Source organism: Equus quagga, chromosome 1 (assembly GCF_021613505.1).
Source record: "Equus quagga isolate Etosha38 chromosome 1, UCLA_HA_Equagga_1.0, whole genome shotgun sequence".
NCBI lineage: Eukaryota > Metazoa > Chordata > Mammalia > Perissodactyla > Equidae > Equus > Equus quagga.
Window position 1 is genome coordinate 104,651,374 of NC_060267.1, and position 21,814 is coordinate 104,673,187.

At 44.3% G+C, this 21,814-nt stretch overlaps 2 protein-coding genes across 10 annotated transcripts in view; both read right to left on the reverse strand.

Annotated features, from left to right (window-relative positions):
• Nucleotides 1-10,639, reverse strand: part of ATG7 (autophagy related 7) — a 258,483-nt gene extending 247,844 nt beyond the window's left edge. Inside the window, exon 1 of the mRNA XM_046641431.1 lies at nucleotides 10,594-10,639. The gene's annotated coding sequence lies outside the window, so the exon portion shown is untranslated. The remainder of the gene's footprint in view (nucleotides 1-10,593) is intronic.
• A 5,518-nt stretch (nucleotides 10,640-16,157) lies between these two features.
• HRH1 (histamine receptor H1) overlaps nucleotides 16,158-21,814 on the reverse strand; it is a 93,345-nt gene continuing 87,688 nt past the window's right edge. For all 9 annotated transcript variants that reach the window (XM_046641459.1, XM_046641467.1, XM_046641510.1 and 6 more), the window contains one exon: nucleotides 16,158-19,048. In XM_046641459.1, the coding sequence (XP_046497415.1) occupies nucleotides 17,553-19,013 (1,461 nt within the window). In that variant the 5' untranslated portion in view covers nucleotides 19,014-19,048 and the 3' untranslated portion in view covers nucleotides 16,158-17,552. The remainder of the gene's footprint in view (nucleotides 19,049-21,814) is intronic.

Consider the following 21,814-nt stretch of genomic DNA (forward strand, 5'->3'; position numbering starts at 1 on the left):
CCACGTCCGCACCCAGGACCCGAACCAACGAAACACTGGGCCGCCTGCAGCAGAGCACGCGAACCTAACCACTCGGCCACGGGGCCAGCCCCTCTATGAGATGTTTTATACAAACTACTTGGTAACCACTAAACAAATATCAAGAATAAAGATACAAATTACAAATAAGAAGAAAGCCAATATAGAAAACTACCTACCTGAATTGGTAGTCCAAAAATCATGGTACGAGAAACAAAGGAAAATCAAGAGAACTAGAAAACAAGTGACAGAATGGCAGCATTAGGTCCCCACATTTCAATAATCACTCTAAATGTAAATGGATTGAACTCTCCAATCAAAAGACACACAGTAGCAGGATAGATTAAAGAACAAGACCCAACAATATGCTGCCTCCAGGAAAAACACCTCAGCCCCAAAGACAAACACAGACTCAGAGTGAAGGGATGGAAGACAATACTCCAAGCTAATAATGAACATAAGAAAGCAGGTGTCACCATACTTATATCAGACAAGGTAGACCTCAAAGCAAAACAGATAAAGAGAGACAAAGAGGGGCAGTTTATAATGATAAAAGGGACACTCTACCAAGAAGACATAACACTTACAACTATATATGCACCCAACACAGGAGCACCAAAGTATGCAAAGCAACTATCAACAAAACTAAAAGGAGATATCAACAACAATACAATAATAGTAGGGGACCCCAGCACCCCACTAACACCAATGGACAGATCATCCAGACAGAAGTCAACAAGGAAATTATAGAATTAAATGAAAAACTAGACCAGATAGACTTAATAGATATATACAGAACACTCCATCCAAGAACGGCAGTTTACACATTCTTCTGAAGTGCACATGGAACATTCTCAAGGATAGACCATATCTTTGGAAACAAAGCAAGCCTCAACAAATTCAAGAGGCTTGAAATAATATCAAAGCATCTTTTCCGACCACAATGCTATGAAACTAGAAGTCAACTACAAGAATAAAGCTGGGAAAGGGGCAAAAATGTGGAGACTAAACAACATGCTACTGAACAAACAATGGATCATTGAAGAAATTAAAGAAGAAATCAAATATTATCTGGAGACAAATGAAAATGAAAACACGCCACATCAACTCCTTTGGGACACAGCAAAAGTGGTCCTAAGAGGGAAATTCATTGCAATACAGGTTCACCTCAATAAACAAGAAAAATCTCAGATAAGCAATTTCAAACAACACCTAACAGAATTAGAAAAAGAAGAACAAACAAAGCCCAAAGTCAGCAGAGGGAGGGAAATAATAAAAATTAGAGCAGAAGTAAATGAAATTGAGACAAAAAAGACAGTAGAAAGGATCAATGGAACAAAGAGTTGGTTCTTTGAAAAAATAAAATTGACAAACAGGTTCACTAAGAAAAAAAGAGAGAAGACTCAAATAAATAAAATTAAAAATGAGAGAGGAGAAATCAGAATGTATACCACAGAAATACAAAGGATCATAAGAGAATACTATGAAAAACTATACGCCAACAAATTGGACAACTTAGAAGAAATGGATAAATTCTTAGACTCTTACAACCTCCCAAAACTGAAGCAGGAAGAAACAGACAATCTGAATAGACCGATCACAAGTAAAGAAATTGAAACAGTAATCAAAAACCTCCCCAAAAATAAAAGTCCAGGACCAGATGGCTTCTCTGGAGAATTCCACCAAACATTCAGAGAAGATTTAACACCTATGCTTCTCAAACTATTCCAGAAAATTGAGGAAGATGGAGCACTCCCTAACACATTCTATGAAGCCAACATCACCCTGATGCCCAAACCTGACAAGGACAACACAAAGAAGGAGAACTACAGGCCAATATCACTGATGAACATAGACGCAAAAATCCTCAACAAAATTTTGGCAAACTGAATACAGCAATACATTAAAAAGATTATACACCATGAGCAAGCTGGATTTATCCCAGGGACACAGGGATGGTTCAACATCTGCAAGTCAATCAACATGATACACTACATTAACAAAATGAGAAACAAAAACCACATGATCAAATAGATGCAGAGAAAGCATTCAACAAGATCCAACATCCATTTATGATAAAAACTCTCAATAAAATGGGTATAGAAGGAAAGTACCTCAACATAATAAAGGCCATATATGACAAACCCACAGCCAACATCATACTCAATGGACAAAAACTGAAAGCCATCCTTCTGAGAACAGGAACAAGGGTGTCCACTCTCACCACTCCTATTCAACATAATACTGGAGGTTTTGGCCAGAGCAATTAGACAGGAAAAAAAAATAAAAGGAACCCAAATAGGCAATGAAGAAGTGAAACTCTCGCTGTTTGCAGTCGACATGATCTTATACACTCCAAAGAAATCCATAGGAAAACCCCAAAGAATCCATAGGAAAACTTTTAGAAATAATCAACAACTACAGCAAAGTTGAAGGGTATAAAATCAACACACATAAATCAGTAGCATTTCTATACTCTAACAATGAACTAACAGGAATAAGATCTCAAGAACACAATCCCATTCACAATTGCAACAAAAAGAGTAAAATATCTTGGGGTAAATTTAACCAAGGAAGTGAAAGACCTATACAACGAAAACTACAAGACCTTCCTGAAAGAAATTGATGACGACATAAAGAGATGGAAAGACATTCCATGCACATGGATTGGAAGAATAAACATAGTTAAAATGTCCATACTACCTAAAGCAATCTACAGATTCAATGCTATCCCAATCAGAATCCCAATGACATTCTTTACAGAAATTGAACAAAGAATCCTAAAATTCATATGGGGCAATAAAAGATTCCGAATTGCTAAAGCAATCCTGAGAAAAAAGAAGAAAGCTGGAGGCATCACAATCTCTGACTTCAAAACATACTACAAAGCTACAGTAATCAAAACAGCATGGTACTGGTACAAAAACAGGTCCACAGATCAATGGAACAAAATTGAAAGCCCAGAAATAAAACCACACATCTATGGCCAGCTAATCTTCGACAAAGGAGCTGAGGGCCTACAATGGAGAAAAGAAAGTTTCTTCAACAAATGGTGCTGGGAAAACTGGACAGCCACATGTAAAATAATGAAAATTGACCATTCTTTTTCACCATTAACAAAAATAAACTCAAAATTGACCAAAGACCTAAAGATTAGACCTGAAACCATAAGGCTTCTAGAAGAAAATATAGGCAGTACACTCTTTGAGATCAGTATCAAAAGGATCTTTTCAGACACCATGTCTTCTCAGACAAGGGAAACAATAGAAAGAATAAACAAATGGAACTTCATCAGACTAAAGAGATTATTCAAGGCAAGGGAAAATAGGATTGAAACAAGAAAACAACCTACTAATTGGGAAAAAATATTTACAAGTTATATATCCAACAAAGGGTTAATCTCCATAATATATAAAGAACTCACACAACTCAACAACAAAAAATCAAACAACCTAATCAAAAAATGGGCAGGGGACATGAACAGACATTTCTCCAAAGAAGATAGACGGATGGCCAATAGACACATGAAAAGGTGCTCATCATCACTAATCATCAGGGAAATGCAAATCACAACTACACTAAGATATCACCTTACACCTGTTAGAATGGCAAAAATAAACAAAACAAAAAGTAACAAATGTTGGAGAGGTTGTGGAGAAAAAGGAACCCTCATACACTGTTGGTGGGAATGCAAACTGGTGCAGCCACTATGGAAAACAGTATGGAGATTTCTGAAAAAATTAAAATTAGAAATACCATATGACCCAGCTATCCCACTAGGGGGTATCTATCCAAAGAGCTAGAAATCAGCAATTCCAAAAGTCCCATGCACCCCTATGTTCATTGCAGCGTTATTTACAATAGTGAAGACATGGAAGCAACTGTGCCCATCAACTGATGATTGGATAAAGAAGATATGGTATACACACACACACACACACACACACAATGGAATACTACTCAGCCACACAAAAGGATAAAATTGTCCCATTCACAACAACATGGATGGACCTTGAGGGTATTATGTTAAGTGAAATAAGCCAAATAGAGAAAAATGAACTCTGTATAACTCCACTCATAGGTGGAAGTTAAACATGTAGACAAAGAGAACTGATTGATGGTTATCAGAGGAAAGGGGGAGTAGGAGGGTGGGCACAAAGGGTAAAGGGGTGCACCTACAACATGACTGACAATAATGTACAACTGAAATTTCACAAAGTTGTAGACTACCATAATCTTAATAAAAAGTAAAAAAATAAAATGAGTAAAACAAAACAAACAAACAAAAAAATTCAGAATAAAAAAGATTCTGACTGCCTGAAATGACAGGCCTATTTTAACAAGATTAAAAATTTCACAGAGGTAAATAAAAAATCTTAAATCTCAGGCCCAAAAACCAACTGGACAACAATGCAGTCTGATACACTGAAGGCAGGATGACAGACAGAAGGGGACAGCTTCATGAGCCAGAGAGAACCCAGTACAAATCCCACCTTTGCTACTTCTAGCCACACAACCTTGGGCAAGTCATTTAACTCCTCAGAGCCTGCTTCCTCATCTGTAAGATGGGACGCCACCTACACTGCAGAATTATTGAGAGGATTCAGTTAGAAAATGACGAATCTGGCAAAGAGGACGCACTTAAAAGTAGAACGAGTATCATCAACAAAGCGTGTAACAAGACACGGGGGTTTCCATTTCGTTATTCCTTCAATAAACATTCACATTATGCACTAGTCCCTGTGCTATATTTCAGGAGTCACTGGCAAATAGCTATGGTCCCTGTCTTTAAGGAGCTATCACTTTTGAGGGTAAGACAGATCAGGACTGACTGTATAGCAATTTGTGGGTAAAACCAGTACAGTTCAGTGTCATAAGTGTTTGTATAGGGTATTATGGGAGGAGCAAGGAGGGACATATAAATTAGAATGAAGAGGGAGTGATGTTTCCCACAGAAATCCTTAAGCCAAGGCTTTATTTTTTAAATAGAAGAGTTTTTTTAAGTTATTTTTGTTTGTTTCCTGAGGAAGATTTGCCCTGAGCTAACATCTGTGCCAGTCTTCCTCTAATTTGTATGTGGGTTGCTGCCACAGCATGTCTACCAATGAGTGGTGTAGGTCCATGCCCAGGAACTGAACCTGGGCCGCCGAAGCAGAGCACACCAAACTTAACCACTAGGTCACTAGGCCACGAGCTGGCCCCAACCTTTGAGCCAAGGTTTTAAAAAAAAACTGTTAGTAGATTCTCAACAGGAATGCTATTAGCATGTTGGGTGGGACAATTCTTTTTCATTTGGAACTATCCCTGCACATTGCAGGATGTTTAACATTCCCAGGACCCTCTTAATAAGTGCAGTAAAGCCCTCTGGTCCTTGTCACAATGTAAAATGGTTCCACACACTTCCAAATGCCCCCTTGATGGTTGGGAGAGGGGAGTGGTTGGCAGCACCACCCCAAGCAGGTGGGGAGCGGGGACACTCCAGGCAAAGTGAGGAAGCTGTCTCAGCTCCAATTACAGAACCATCCCACGGCCTCTGCACAAGCTTGGAATGTTTTTATCCACCCACACGCCCACCATCTACTTAACTCCTTTTCTCCCTTCGAATCTCAGCATTGAGCATCACTTCTGGGGGAAGGCTTCCCTGACTCCCCCACCTCCTGCTTAGGTCAATTCTGTAACACACCCCCAAAGAGCGCCACGTCCCTCCCCTTCATAGCACGCGTGCTGTTATTTCACATATACTCATGAACGTCAGTCTTCCCTACGAGAATAAAAGCTCCGGGAGAAAGAGATCACATCTGTTTTCCATTTTCCTCCATTCCCCAGCATTTGACTCAGACCCAGCACCTCAGAAGCGCCCAATAAATACTCGCTGATGGGTGAATTGATGAACAAAGGAAACAGCATGGTATGTTTGAGAAAATACAAACAGTTCTTGTATGGCTAGGAGTACACTCATATGCGGTAGAGAGGCTGGAAACCATGCCGGAAAAGTAGGCAAAAGCCAAATCATAAAAGGCCTTCTATGATCTACAGATTCATATTTAGCAAAGATCGGTATTTTAGAAAGGGCACTCCAGCACCAGTGAGGGCCAGAAGGCTGAGGTGGGGCAGCCAGCTGGAAGCTGCACAAGAATATAAGCAGGAAGCGAGAAGGGCCTGAAGTAAGGCAGCAGGAGAGGAAATGGAGGAGAAAGTGTATCAGGCGATATCAAGGGCAAGGACATAGAATAAATCCGATGACTGCCTGGGCTGGGAAGGAGAAAGGGAGGGGTGGTATGAGAGAGAAAGGTCCAAGGTGACTCTCAGGGTTCTGATGGGAATAACCAAACGGCAGAAGGGGAATGAGAGAGATCAAAGAGTGGAGAAAGAATTGCAGGTTTGGAGGGAAGATGATAGCTCAGTTTTGGGTCACTGAGTTTGAGGGTTGGCACTCAAGAGGGATCTGGATCCAAGGTACAGAGCAGGGGTCCCCGGACATAAACGAGAGTTGACGCTGTGAGTGAGAACAACACAAGAGTAGAAAGGAGAGCCTCGGAGAAAACTAGCATTTAAAAGACAAAAGGAGGAAGAGAGCCCACAATGAGAACTGAGGAGGAAATGGCCAAAGATAATACAAAGCAGGAGTGGTTTTCATAAGGGAAGGAAGATCAGCAATATCAGATGTGCTGAGAATTCAAAAGATAAGAAAGTAAAAGTGTTCAGGAGTTCTGGCACATGGAGTTCTGATGACTTTGGGGAAAGCAGTTTGAGAAGAGGGGTGAGGAGGCAGAAGCAGGATTCCAGCAGACAGACGACAGCTTCAGGAAGTAGACATGGCAACTCGTCCAAGAAATGCAGCTGGGAAGAGGCTGCATGATGGGTGGGGTACAGCAGAGGTTAATGCGAGGGTTTTTGCTTTTTTCCAAGATGGAAGTAAGCGGAAGATATTTAAATGAGAAGGGTTGATTAAATAGGAAAGAAACCAAACAAACAATGGGATCAAGTCCTGAGGAAAAGGTGGAGATGGAATCTCAGCACAATAAAGCAATTAGCCTTAAGACAAACACCAGTTCTTTCATAAATTAGGATAGAAGGCAAAGTGATGGGGTCAGCAGGAGATAAATCTGTAAACCAGAGAAGAGAAAGCAGAGGAGTCTTAACAGAATACTGCAGCGTGGTGAAGTCAAAAGCAAGGGAGGAGGCTGAGGAGAGGATGGCCAAGGGAGCTGCCCAAGCTCTCCAGACGGTGTCAAGAGCAACATGTGTCTCCAACAGAGCTGGGCAGGGCCTTAGGTACCGCAAGCAAAGGACAGTTCTGCTCTGCAGTGTCAGACTCCTGGAGCAAAGAGGACCTCCTTTCTACAGCACATACGCCAAGAGACTGTCAAACAGAAACAGATTCAAAGGAGGGTAACCAGAGCGAAGAACGTGTGAGGAAATCCCAAACACAGGTGATCGTTCTGGGGCTGGACTGAGGCTGAATGAACTGGTTGTCAAGCAGTCTGCCAAGGCCATGGAGATGCATACTGTCTACCCACTAACAAAGCAGCATCTATTTAATCTCCCTTGAATACACAATTGGGCCTTACTTACACTGGAGAGAGGTGGGGGGATCAGGAGACAGAGAGAGGAGAGGAGGAAGCCATTAGTGAACTTCGGTACATTGGACTTCCAAATAAAATCTCAGAGGTAGTCAGGGATAACCAATCAGGGACCACTAATCAAAGAACTTTATTATCACTTATTTCCATGTGGAGGATTCATTCCTCCCCAGCCCCCAATATCCTGATTCCTAGCTCCCTCCTCTCCTTGCCATCCAATCAGTTACCAGTCCAGCAAAGCCCTCTTCCTTTATCTTTCAAATCCATCCACCCCTCTCCATCCCTACAGCCACTGCCTCGGGTCAGGCCTCCCTCCCAAAACAATTGGACCACTGAAACAGTGCCCTGGCTGGTCTCCCTACTGGTCCTGCCCTATTCAGCGTAATTACCACATTGCTGCCTGGGTAATTTAAAACAGACGAGAACATGTCATACCCCTGTTCAAAATTCTTCAGTGTCCACTCTCCACCCCTACGCTTTCAAAATAAAACCCAATTTCTTAGCACGGCAATATTAACTGCTATAGTTTACTGTTTACCATCTACCAGTGCCAAGTAATATATACCATCCCATTCATTTCACAGCAACCTTGGAAGGTAGACTATATTTCCCCTTTTTATAGATGAGTAAACAGGAGTTCAGAAAGAAGTGACTTGCCCAAGGTCACAAAACTAGTCCAGTGGAAAAACCAGTATTGGCACACAGGTATCTTAGATTCCAAAGTCTGTGTTCTTGACATGCTGTTGCCTGCAAGGCCCTTTGTGACCTGCTCCTTTCCTTTCCTGTCACTCTTATCCTGCACTCCACTCCAACTCGGGTAAACGACTCACAGGGCATGCATTCTCACCGACAGCCCTTTGCTTGCACCACTCCCAACCCAGCATCTGCAATATCACCTCACCTCCCATCCCTCTTCACCTGATTGAGCCGGCTCCTCCCTTAGGACTTGGAGAAAGCACCATCTCCTGCCAGAAGCCTTCCCTGATGCCTCAGCCTGACTTACGAGCATCCTAAGGCCTCCTCCGGCAAACCTCTACAATAGCTTCAGACCACAGTGCTGTTGTCTATGTCTTGACTTAAAAAAACAGTAAACTCCTTGAGGACAGGGATGTGTATCTTACTCATTTTTGTATTTCCAGCTTGCAGAGCAATGTCAGGCACACAGCAGAAGCTCAATAAATATTTATGCTTATTCTCTATTATGAGAAGCTGGCTGTGAACAGAAAGAGGATCTTGTGGTTGAATTCGAGCCCTGTACTCAGCTCCTTAAAGGGTTTCGAAATCACGTCACATGAGGGGCAGGGAGGAATTGGCCAAGAAAAACGGATGGGGAAGTGGAGACGTCCTAGGCAGCTGAAGCAGCAGAAGCAAACGTGAGACACGACCTGTGAGCTGTTTAACAAGACTAGAGCACAGAGGTGGGAGATGGAGGAACCACTGGGCAGGATGAGCCTTCACAAGTGTGGCTTTTTCTTCATTCGGGTGTTAGGTCAAATGGCACCTCCTCAGAGAAGTCACCCCTGATCAGCTGGCTTTAAAAACAGCTCCCTCTGCTTCCCCCCAGTTACTCTCGATCCTAATGCTGTTGCTCTTTTTGTAGCATCTATCAGGATCTGCAACATCTACCAGCCATTAAAAGTATCATATTTATTGACAATCACTGCAACAGTCGCTGCCACCACTACCATCAAAAAGTAGGCTCCGTGAAACAAGGTTCTTTTTGGTCTTACTTTACTCCTACATCCCCAGTGCTTACAATAATGCCTGGCACATAACAGACCCTCAAATATTTGTTTCATTCACTCATTCAATAAATATTTATTGAGCCTATATAATATGCTAGGCACTGTTCTACACGCTGGGGATATAACTACAAATAAGACAAGATTCTCAGGCCTGTGGAGTTAGGGTGGGTAAACAAACTAAATGAGCTTAGCCTGGAAAACAAAAGGTGGAAAGAGGAAGACAAACTAGCAATTCAGTGGAAGGGGTGCCCAAGAGCCTGAGAGAGGGACCACCAGCTGAGATTACTGGGGAACAGCTTTCAGCTCAACAGACGACTTTTTAAGGGTCAGAGCTGGGGTCAGACCAAGCACGAGTAAGACCCAAAGCAGTGAGCTTGCTGTCACTTTAGAAATTTAACAAGCGGGCAGGGGTGTCAGAGATGAAATCCAAGTCTTCAGTGGGAAAGGGAGCCTGGGACCCGGAGGTCCCAAACCGGCAGCCACAGAAATACCTGGTTTCAGTTGCACAGAGTTTAAAAGTTTTTTTCAAAAATCGTATTAGTCACCAGTGTTTAGAAATTGAGATTGCACGTGCATACACACACACACAGGAGTTCTGGGTTCACTTCTTCAATCTCATGTTAGTATTGTGCTTATAAAACTCAAATCAGTAAAAACCAATTTGACACTAACATAAAATTTTCTTACACCCACATTTACCTAACCTGACTGTTTAAGCATTAACGTTTGCAGACCCTGGACCAAAGCAAGGAATCGAGAACCCTGGCTCAGAAAAGCCCCTGGAGTTGACTCCATTTGCCCGCCTCGCTCCCCAAATGACGCGTTATCACCCCCATATTACAGATGAAGGAAGAGAGGCTCGGTGAAGGGAGGGATGCGCCACAGGCACACAGCAAAGCCAGGAACGCAGAGCCAGGAGGAGCCCCCAGGCGTCCTCTCCCCCGGGTCCCAAGAGCGGGGACGCTGGGCACTCCCCGCCAGAGAGACGACAGGAGGGACTGACAGGTAACCAGCAGGAGCGTCCCAGCCCGAAGACCCCGGCTGAACTGGTATGAGGGACTCGACTGAAGGAGGGCGAGAGCCTGCGTCGGCGACTCCCTAGAGAGAGGCTGCCCAGGCACGGCCAGGGGAGGATGCTGAGACCCGCCGTGACCCTCGCCCGCATCGCCGAGCTCGCCCCTTCCCGCCAGCCCTCCAAAGCAACACCGCAGCAGTCCGCAGCTCCCTCACCGGTGCGGCTCACTTACCGCCGCCCAACTTCCGGCAACCGCAGCGTCGTCCGCGGCGCGCCCCGATGACGCAACGCGGCCCCGCCCCCGCCTGCCGGGCGGGAGGAGGGACGGTGCGCACGCGCACACGGAGCCTCGGGCCAGCCTGGTAAAAGAGTCCCTAGCACCAGGCAGAGTGGGAGGAACTAGTCGTGGGGAGGGCGGGGCATCGGGAGCTGGGCACGGCCCCCTGGTGAGACCCGAGATAGAGACTGTCTGTCCCTGATCAGACGTGGGAATGTGTATATGCCCGTCAGGCTTTTCAGAAAGTGCTCCACGTTCTTTCTTTTTAGAAGATGACAGGAATTATCATCATTTCCATTTTCCAGGAGCGGCAGAATCAAATTTATCACAAGACGGCTAGAAGGCCGGTATGGACAGACAGGAGATGAGAATTTTAATACGTAAAGGTCGTTGAATGTCGACAGTGACCAACTTGCTCTTCCTAAACCAGGCATTGTTCCAATACCTCCCTGCTGTCAATGAGATAAAGTTATTCATTCTAAATTATTTATTGAGCATATACTCTGTACCAAGCATTGAGAGGTGTTGAAGATACAATAGTGAGTATAAACTTAACCTGACATATAAGGCCATTCACAAAATGACTGACGTACCTCTTATGATATTAATATTACTTATGATAACAAGAGTAATGACTACTATTTATTATCTACCATGTTTTCAGGGTTTCACATCTCTAATTGCCACAGAAATCCTGCAAGGTAGACATTATACTATCCCCATTTTATATATAAAAGAATGGAGGCTAGGAAAGGTTAAGAGGCTTGTTGAAAGTTAAAGAGCTTTGGGGCCAGGATCCTAATTGAAGCCTGTTTGACTTAGTAAGGAGATACTTTATTCTAAAGGATTCTTGGGGGGATGGGGGGTACTATTGCGATAGTGGAGGGAATATTGCAATAGGGAGACCACTCTGACCAAAAGATCTGCAAGTGTCTTGAGGGTTAAGCAAAAAGAGTTTTTCTTCTGTAGGGAAGAGAGAAGGAGGCTAGAAAGAACTGGGTGTGTGGGAAAGTGAGAAGAAAGGGTGGCTTGATCGGACAGCAGTAAATCAGAGGATGTTTTACCTTGAAGCCAGCGTGTTCTCAGGAGGGGTTGTATGCGGGCTCCAGCCTGCCCGTGGGTAAAAATCAAGGAGACTGGGGGACTGAGAGAAGCTTAACTAAAGTTGGTTAACAGGCATTTTGTTCCCATTGATCAGTAGAGACAAGTCGTTCAGCTAATCATTTATAAGGCAAAGAATAGGAACTTAGGACTGTGTCTGGCCTTGCCTCAGGTGAACAAGGGAGGCATTCATGAGTTTGATCTAAGTCACACGGAAGTGATGTTTCTTTGCAGTAAACCATTTCTGAAGCACAGAAGGGGGGTGTGGAGGGGGGATTTCTTAACCATTGTTGTTTTTCAAGAGCACGGGGCTCAGGTAAAATTCAACATTGTCAACTCTTCCCACTCTATCAGGCTTCTCTCTTGCCACTGCTCCCTCAGACTGCATGCTTGGATCACACTAAGTTAACTCCGGTGTTTGTTTTTTTTTTCCTTTTTCTCCCAAAGCCCTCCAGCACGTAGTTGTGTATTTTTTATTTGTGGGTCCTTCTAGTTGTGGCATGTGGGACGCCACCTCAGCATGACTTGGTGAGCAGTGCCATGTCCGCGCCCAGGATCCGAACTGGTGAAACCCTGGGCCGCCAAAGCGGAGCACGTGAACTTAACCACTTGGCCATGGGGCCAGCCCCAACTCTGGTGTTTTAAGCACTCTCTGCTCTTTTCTCTCTCCATCCCGGCAATACCCTCACACTTCCTCCGCTTATGTAACCCTTTCCCCATCTTCAAAATCCAGTTGAAATGTAAGTGAATATTAGACAAAATATTGATGGAAAAAAGAGCGCATATGATTCCACTTATGGAAAGATCTAGAATCAGCAAAACTAAATCATAGTGAGGTATATAGGGAGGCATAAAGGGAGGCATGGTCTGCAAAGGGGCATGAGGAACTTTCTGGCATGATGGAAATGTTCTATATCTTGATTGAGATGGGGATGACATGGGTGTACATATTTGTCAAAACTCATCGAAATCTACATTTAAAATAGGTGCATTTTACTGTATGTATTTAATGTAATAAATTTGATTTTTAAAAAACCCAGTAGGGATGTTACCCCCTATGTGAAGGCATGCCTGACACCCACCCACCTCTAGGCTTCACTCTATTAAAGTTTGATGAGGCTAGGTTGACGTTAGTTCTTTTTCTCTTTTTTTGTGAGGAAGATTGGCCCTAAGCTAACATCTGTTGCCAATCTTCCTCTTTTTGCTTGAAGAAGATTGTCACTGAGCTAACATTTGTGCCGATCTTACTCTACTTTATGTGGGATGCTGCCACAGCATGGCTTGATGAGTGGTGGTAGGTCTGCACCTGGGATCCGAACCTGCAAACCCTGGGCCACCGAAGTGCAGCACGTGAACTTAACTGCTATGCCACTGGGCCAGCCCCTGAAGTTAGTTCTTTTTAACCTTGTTTCCCCTGCTGGACTTCGAGATCCTTATAATTAATACCTTTTGGAGTTTCTGCCAAGCTCACGATGATTCTCCCTTCTCTGGGAACTGCTGGTCCTCCAAGATGTGCCACCTGGCCCCCCACGTCCCTTCAGAGTTGACTGCCGCAGAAGTGGACAGAGGATGATTCTTTACCCTGAGCTTTGGACTTTTCAACTGATGCTCATAGAAAATAGGAACCGGAATAATTCATGTTGGTCAATGGCAGTATCCTAGAGGGAACTTGCTTGAATTATGACTGCTGAGCTTCCTGTGGCTGACTTGGCTCAAGCTCTTCCCGAGGCAAGGTCATCCAAAATGTTACCGGATTCCACAAAACACCCCAGTAGCCATTCACCAAGCTGGTTTCCGTCACTTGCAACCCTGAAGTAGCCCCATAGAGTTGAAACCATATCATGTTGTTCCCCATTGTCTCCTAATGCCTGGCCCAAGAAGTGTTCAACAATATCTGTTAAATTAAGAGATGAGGTCTCGGCATCCCAAATAGATGGTCGCTCAAGTCACAAATGTGGCCTCCTTGTTAGCAGGAAATTAGGGAGGCTCGGAGCAGAAGACCTGCCCCTGCTGCCCAGGACGGGGGAGACAGGACACTGAGGCACTAAGATGCTGTAAGACCAGGAGCCATAGGCAGAGAATGTTCTCAGAGGCAGCATGACAAGGAGGCCCTTGACACTTACTCAAGACCACAACGATTCAAGTCAATCCACTTGCATGCCTTGACTTGCAGCTCAGTTGAGAGCACACTCCCCACAATGGGAACTATATGCCACGTCCGTCCCCTAGGCTTTGAAAGGCCAAGAAATTGTGGAATGACATGTTGGCAAATCAGATCCTAACAGAATTGTTTCTTTATAGCACTGAGAATGTGTTGCAGCCAGGGGAGCCCCAGCACTTTCTCCACCCCGTGTTAAGACTATTAAATCTACCTCTTGAAGGGCTCATCTTCAAAAGAGACACCAACAATTTTCTGCAAGCCAAGCAGGCAAGTGACCAATTCATCAAATGGCCAATCTGCAGACTCGCAGGTTTTCTGAATGAACACTTCGCTAATGTCACCAGCTTCTAAGGTTGACAGCAATTTCTATTGGATGGAATGGCTTCACGAGCTTTTAAAGATTTATGTGATGTGGTAGTTGACTGGTTTTCATGTTGTCTTCAAAGAAGCAGTTGAAGAAATTTTCTATTTATCAAAAGCTAAGGATGGTTTATTCTCCCTTTGAATATATTTAACTTATGAATATATTAATGAAGAATATGTTCTTGAATGTAGATTTTTCTTGTGTGTTACTATTATGCCACTCCGTCTATATCTTTCTGTCCCTGATTCACCACTTCTCTTTTTCTATCTCCTTTCTCATTCCTCAGTTTCTCCTTGTGTCTCCCCATCAGTGTCTCCCTTTTTCTCCCACTAAATGTCTCCATCTCTCTGCCCCTTAGTCTCTCCCCATCCCTGTCCTTCTGCACAACCCTTTTTCCCTCTCCCCCTTCTGTCCTTTGGTGCCCCCATCTCTCCCTGTTAGTCCATCCTCTCTGGCTCTGGCTCCCCTACCTCCACTAGTTTCCTCTTCTTTCTACCCCTTATTCTTCCTTCTCCAATCCTCAGTCTCCCCACCTCTATTTCTCCCCTCTCTACAACTCAGTCTCTCCCTGAAGTAGCAGTGAGCTGGGGCCAAAGACAAATTGACCTTCCTCAATATGTGGCTTTGAAGAAAAATGAAAATCAGTTACTGTAACTTCACAACAGTTGTAGAAAACTGTTCTTAAGTGCCTCATCCAAAGGCATCATTGTAAACCTTGTAAATAGTTAAAAAGACCCCAATGTTTGGTAAATTTGGCAAATTGATCATTCGAGGAATTAGCTTAAAGCTGATTAGCTTTAAGCCCATAAAAAGAAACCTGAAGGAGCTTCTGAGTCTGCAAGATCTTATCTACAATCAAGGTTTCTATGACAGCCTTCTCCTAGAAGGTATTTATTTTAATATTTAGGGCAGCGAGACCGATTTCAACTGGATTCTGTGCAAGCCCTCAGCCACTGATTCTTTCCTGAATGGGCCGAGGCTGAGTTATTTCTGTACCATGGTCTACTGCCTTTTATAAATTCAAGAATTAATTCAATCACTCAGACAGGAGTAGAGAAGAGCAGATAGATACCATGGAAAAGAAGCATACTCCAGAATCAGATCTTGGAGCTGGTCCTTAACCTCTCTGTGCTTCCATTTGTCTATTTGTAAAAACACAGAAACCTCCCTCATGAGGTTGTTGTAGAGGTTAAATTAGATAATGGTGGTAAAGCACGAACATTGGCACATATGATCACTATGGTATATGCTCACTATGTTTGAAAACTACATCTGAGTCCTGCTGTGTACCAGACACTCTGCAAACACTGTCAACGCTGTCTACGGTAATCCATGGACCTTGTTCTTTATGCTCTGACAATTTATACTGACAGCTTCTTGTTCTTGTCAGGCAAGACAAGGTCTTGCCTTGAGGTCTCTCTGACCAAAGTTAGAACTCATAACCACTTCTCTTCACTAGTTGCTCCAATTGTCCATCAACATAAATAATGGGCACTTAGCCATTTTTCTGTGTGGGGTGGTCTTTTTAAGTGTTCTTCAATTCTGAGGGATCCCAGGAAGCAACACTCTCACTGGTCTTCTGGGAAATGCTTTCTGACCAGGAAACAGACAAGCTGATGCTTGTAAAACCAGGAGAAATGTCTCTTTAGCTCTCCCAGTTTTGAGCAAGAACTTTGGGGATGCAAAGCAGAGTGAGAGCGAAGCTTGTTATAAAAAGTAAGTCCTTGTCTGAGGATATTTACAAATGTGACCAGAAACCAAAAAGAAACCCTGTTTCAAATCTTGTAACATGACATTTGACAGTACATTACAAATAACAGTATATTTCAATACATCTTCTCAGTCCAAGAGACTCAGAAAGGTAGAATTAAATAAATCAAACTCATAACAGTATAGTTTCAAAGACCATATTTTAGGTTGGTAAAAATCTCTCATTTGAAGAGATCATGCAAACAGGAACACAAGACACAAAATACCAGCTTGTATAGGCACTCCCATTTGCTACATATATTACAGTTTAGCATCATTTTAAAATATAAATCACAATCAGATTGCAACACAAACACCAAGTAAAATGGTATGTTCCCATGCCTTTGCTAGTTTTTACTTAAGAGGTGTGACTATAAAAGAACACGACTTTTCAACAAACACAGCAGAACTCACAGATAAAAATGCACACCGTCCCTTTCAAAGTATCACCTGAGGCCACAGACATGTTCTATGTCAGCTGTTGCTGCTCTCAACATATTGTTTTGAGAAAATGTCACCACTCTTGGCAATGTTGTGTGTTTGTGTGTGTGTGTGTGTGTACTTAACAGGAAAACTTTTGCCTTTTGGAGAAAATGTGTCACAATGATCTGGAACCCCACAGGGTTTTCACTGTAGCTTCCTCACATAACTAGCTATTTGATCTTGGGCACCTTATTTCACCTTTCTGTGCCTCAATTTGCTCCTTTAGCAATACCACCCTCCTCTTGTGGGATGTCATGGGGCTTAAGTGACATAACCCTGGCACAGCCCTCAGGAAATATAGCTTTCTCCTCCCCTTTTTCTTTTTTTGTTTTTAATGTGCAACCATTAAGAACATTCCTTTTCTGTTTCTTTTGAGAGCAGTTTTTATCGTTATTTTTTTAATAGCCAAAAGGAATTTGGAGTTGAAAACAACGGATGTACAAGCTGCATAATTTCCTATCAACTCTAAGACATGCGTGAGTGAGAAGTAATAAGGCAGAATTTCCAGGGTGTTCCAGACACTGGTTCTGGAGAAAGCTATAAAAGAGGCTCGGAAGAGAGATGTTCTGAGAAGTGGCAGTCACAGTGGAACAGCTGTCATGCCTCTCAAGGTGACCCATGGGACAGCATCTATCTGCATGTGCAAGGTCTCTGCACAGTCATACAGCGCCATTCCAGGAAGGCTCCAGAGTTCCATCTAATTTTCCAGTGGAACTCTACCCACATGTCCCTTTGGTTGCCAATTAATTCAAGCCTGAAAGCTTGAATTACAATGAGAGTCTGAGGCTCCCACACTTCCTGCAGAGCAGGAAAAATTATCCAGATTTGATTCTCTTGGAAATATTCAACTTTCTACTCAGAGTACAATCTCTCCACTGACCACCGCCATATGCTGTTCTTCCAATGGTGCCTGAGAACTTTCCAAATTACCCAGCCCTTAAGACTATTCTTTTGACTCCAGAAAGCCCAGGTACCTGGCAGCTCACAGGCCTTCATCCTCCATTTCCTTCAGGGACATCCTAAATGTCACTTTGTTGCATCCCCTTCTAGTCTCCCTTAGGAGCGAATGTGCAGGATTTTCTTGAACGTCTTCTTGAAGTTCTCATTGCACAAAGGGTAAATGAGGGGATTCAGTGTGGAGTTAATGTAGCCCAGCCAGATGGTGAACATGTGTACATGCTCATTGCAACAGCTCTTACAGAAGGCAATAACCATGAAGAAGATGAAGTAAGGAATCCAGCAAAGGATGAAGGCCGCCATGATAAACCCCAATTGTTTGGCAGCCTTCCGTTCTCGGTTCATGTGCAACCCAGACACGCACTGTCTCGAATGTGAGCGGAGCCTCTTCCAAGTGAACTTGATGTAATCCAGGCCTGTGTTAGACCCACCTCTCGGTTTGCCTTTCCCAGATGCTGGCTCTGGGGGGGTGTCTAAGTCTGTCTGGGAGAAGGATGGGCTGTCACCCAGGATCTGATCCTCTGGCATCTCGTTGGCCTCACGCATGTTCAGGCCCTGCTCACCCATCTCAAGCTGGCTCTGGCTCTGGTTGATGGCTACGTAGCCCCTGTCATTCCCCTCTGCCTCAGTGTGCATCTGCACAGTGTTAAGTGGGAAGCAGTGAAGGTTGTCTACTTCTCCAACCTCCTCTTGGCTGAAAACAGCTGGGGACTTCATCTCCTTTGGGTCTTCAGATGGTAGCTTCAAGACAGATCCACCACCAGCATCTTTTGGCTTCCTTTTCAGAACCTCCCAGGGAGACTCCTCTGATTTCTTAGCACCCACCTTGGGATTCTCTGGCTTCAGCTTAACGTCAGAGAAGGAAGGGAGGGATCCGTTGATGAGATCTCGGTGCTGACAGTGCTGCCGTACAGCCTTGTAGATCTTGGCATAGAACCATAGCATGAGCAAGGTGGGCAGGTAGAAGTTGATGATGGCGGTCATGATCTTGAACCAGGTGACATCATAGAAGTCTGTCTCACACTTGTCCTCCTGGCGGTTCCAGGTCTGTGACACGAAGTGATGCCAGCCCCAAATGGGAATAACCCACAGGAAGGACAGAAACCAGGCCCCCAAGATGGTGGCTGATGCTCGGGTCTTGGTACGATACCTCAAGTATCTGAGGGGCTGCTGGACTGAGCGATAGCGATCAATGCACAAGATGAAGACACTGAAAATGGATGCTGTGCTGGCCACGTAGTCCATGGAAAGCCAAAAGAGGCAGAGAGGCCGGCCCAGGGGCCACTTGGACGTGAAGAGGTAGAGGATGTTCATGGGCATGACAACAGCTCCCACAATCAGGTCTGCCACCGAGAGGCTGACGATGTACAGGTTCCCCACAGTGTGTAGCTTCCGCTCGCTCCGCACAGCATACAGGACCAGCAGGTTGAGTGCCACTGTGACCAAGGAGATGGTGCTCAGGACTACCACAAGGGGCATCAGTTGGGGACTGGCTATGGTGGTCTTGTTCCCCTCACACATCTTGTCTTCTAAGTCGGAGGAGGAATTGAGACAGGTCATTGGTACAAGAGCAGCCTACGGCTATGGCTCATTCCCTGGGAGGAAAGACACAAGGATTAAGGTCAGAGCCTTGGTGATCACTAGAGTCACTTAGAACTATCACATTGGGGGCCGGCCCTGTGGCCAAGTGGTTAAGTTCGCATGCTCTGCTTTGGTGGCCCAGGGTATCCCTTGTTCGGATCCTGAGCGCGGACATTGCACCGCTCATCAGGCCATGCTGAGGCGGCATCCCACATGCCACAACTAGAAGGACCCACAGCTAAAAATATACAACTATGTACTGGGGGGCTTTGGGGAGAAGAATTAAAAAAACAAAAAAAGATTGGCAACGGTTGTTAGCTCAGGTGCCAATCTTTAAAAAAAAGCACCATCACATTGATCAAACTGGGGCTATATCTGTCAGGGACGGTAGACACTCCTGGTTTCCTACAGCCTGTGTTCCCTTCTTTCTTAGTCATTCATTCAATGGCTATTTATTGAATTCCTGGCATTGTTCTAGGAATGTGTTAGGAATAGAGCAGTGAACAAAACAGACAACATCTCTGCCACCATAGAGCTTACATTCTCGTGAGGGAAATGGGCAAAAACAAGGTAAAGTTTGTCTAAGCCCCATGTTGCATGTATTCTGGGAAGGTTGGCTGCATCATGATTGCTCCAAGATGAACTTCGTGCTCTTGCTCTTCCCTGCCACTGGCTCACCCAGGAGTGGGCAGGAGACACGACTGTGGCCAAGAAAGTAGATGGGGAAGTCTCATGGCCAAGGTGTGGTTCTGGAAAGTTCTTTCTCTATAACAAATGAGCAAAAAAAGGAAAAGCATTGTTTCCCACTTGCCCCCTTCTTCCTGACAGGAAGTGATGCTTGGGGCTATGGCAGTCATCTTGGGGCCATCAGGGAAATGCCAAGAAAACCACTGAGACACCAACCTTGAGCCAGCCCTGTTATCACTGAGCTGCTGAACCGACCTGGGAATCTTCTTCCTCCAGACTGGTTATTATGGGAAATAATTAAACATTTTCTTTGCTGAAGTCACTGTTGTGGGAGTTTTTTCTCACAGCTGCAACCACCCCTAACTGACATGTGGGAGGTTACAAGGGTGCACAAAGCATGAAATAAATCTAGTATATCACTTAGATGAATGTTTTTCAAATGGGAAGGGGGTTGTGTTATTTGAGAAAACATATTTATTTATTTCTTTTCCTGAGGAAGATTCTCCCTGAGCTAACATCTGTTGCAAATCTTCTTCCTTTTTTGCTTGAAGAAGATTAGCCCTAAGCTAACATCTGTGCCAGTCTTCCTCTACTTTCGATGTGGGTCACTGCCACAGCATGGCTGATGAGTGGTGTATGTCCATGCCCAGGATCCAAACTCGCAAACCCAGGCCACCAAAGCAGAGTGCGCTGATCTTAACCACTACGCTACAGGGCTTGCTTTTTATTGATTATTTTACTTTAATATTTAAAAAGAATTTTTTTCATTACATAAACTATGCAAAGTAATCTGTAACAAAACCTTCTTTGCTAGTGAGCTTATACTGAAAAGAGGCTGTATCCTGCTATTGGTGATCTCAGCTGGGATGGGAGGTAGAAGTAGGTATTAAAGCTTCCAGAAGGGGTTGTCAGATTTTGATAGTCATCAAAAAGTGGTATGAATTCAAAGAAAACTGAGAAACACTAACAGAGAGTGTAACTCTCTCTCATAATTTAGTAAGTGTATTTTTACATTAAGACAAAGCCAGATAAATTCTTAACTAGAAGGCCAAATTCATATGATTTTTTTGAGATAAAAATCAAGACCCCAAGGCACCTGGTCCTTGCAGAAGGAAGCCCTTGAGTTAGTTTGTTGAAAACGCACCACTTGGGTAGCACTGATTTTGCCCCAGCTCTGCCACTAATTTTCTGAGTGATCTTTCCACCTTGCGTTTTCTCTTGGGTCAAAGTTGAAAGATGGGGTAGGAGGTCTCTAAGGCTTTTCCAGGTCTCTTTTTTTTTGAGGAAGATTAGCCCTGAGCTAACTGCTGCCAATCCTCCTCTTTTTGCTGAGGAAGACTGGCCCTGAGCTAACATATATGCCCATCTTCCTCTATGTGGGATGGCTACCACAGCATGGCTTGCCAAGTCCGCACCCGGGATCTGAACCGGCAAACCCTGGACCACCGAAGCAGAACATGCGAACTTAACCACTGCGCCACCGGGCTGGCCCCTAGATCTCTTTTTTTTAAAGTCTTGTTTTAGGTGTTTTTTTCCATGTTCTCCTCCAGCTTTGAACTGCCACAGTCAGAGCAGCCCTCTGACTTCTCCTCTGGTGACCCAGTCCTGCCTTCTGCTCCCGTCGCTCTCTGCTGTCAGCCTCAGGGGCCTGATCCACTCCCCACCATCCACCTCAGCCATCACCTCTGTGAGGACAACCCCCAAACCGACAGCTTCAGCCTGTCTCTTCCTCCAATCCTACATCCAATACCCCACAACTTGCAGTGTCACCTTCAGCCCTGAACAAGCCCAAACCCCCTGGAATTTCCGCAGTTACATCAAGAAGGAGGAAAGAAAGCTAAGGCAGTATCATCTCAGGGATTCTTATTTTTTATTGTTTTGGTTGGGAGGAAGCAGTTCCCTAAAACACACCCGTAGCTTGGCATTCTCAAGGCAGCGCCAGTCTCTCCCTCCTACAGAAGTGTCTCGTTTCTCTCTTTTCCCCACTGCCTTTGAGGAAATCTCTCTCTTTTCTCCTTTGTCTCTTTGCCTCATTGCTTACAGATGGGGATCAATAATTTTGTTTTCATTGTGAATATACTATTTATCATTCC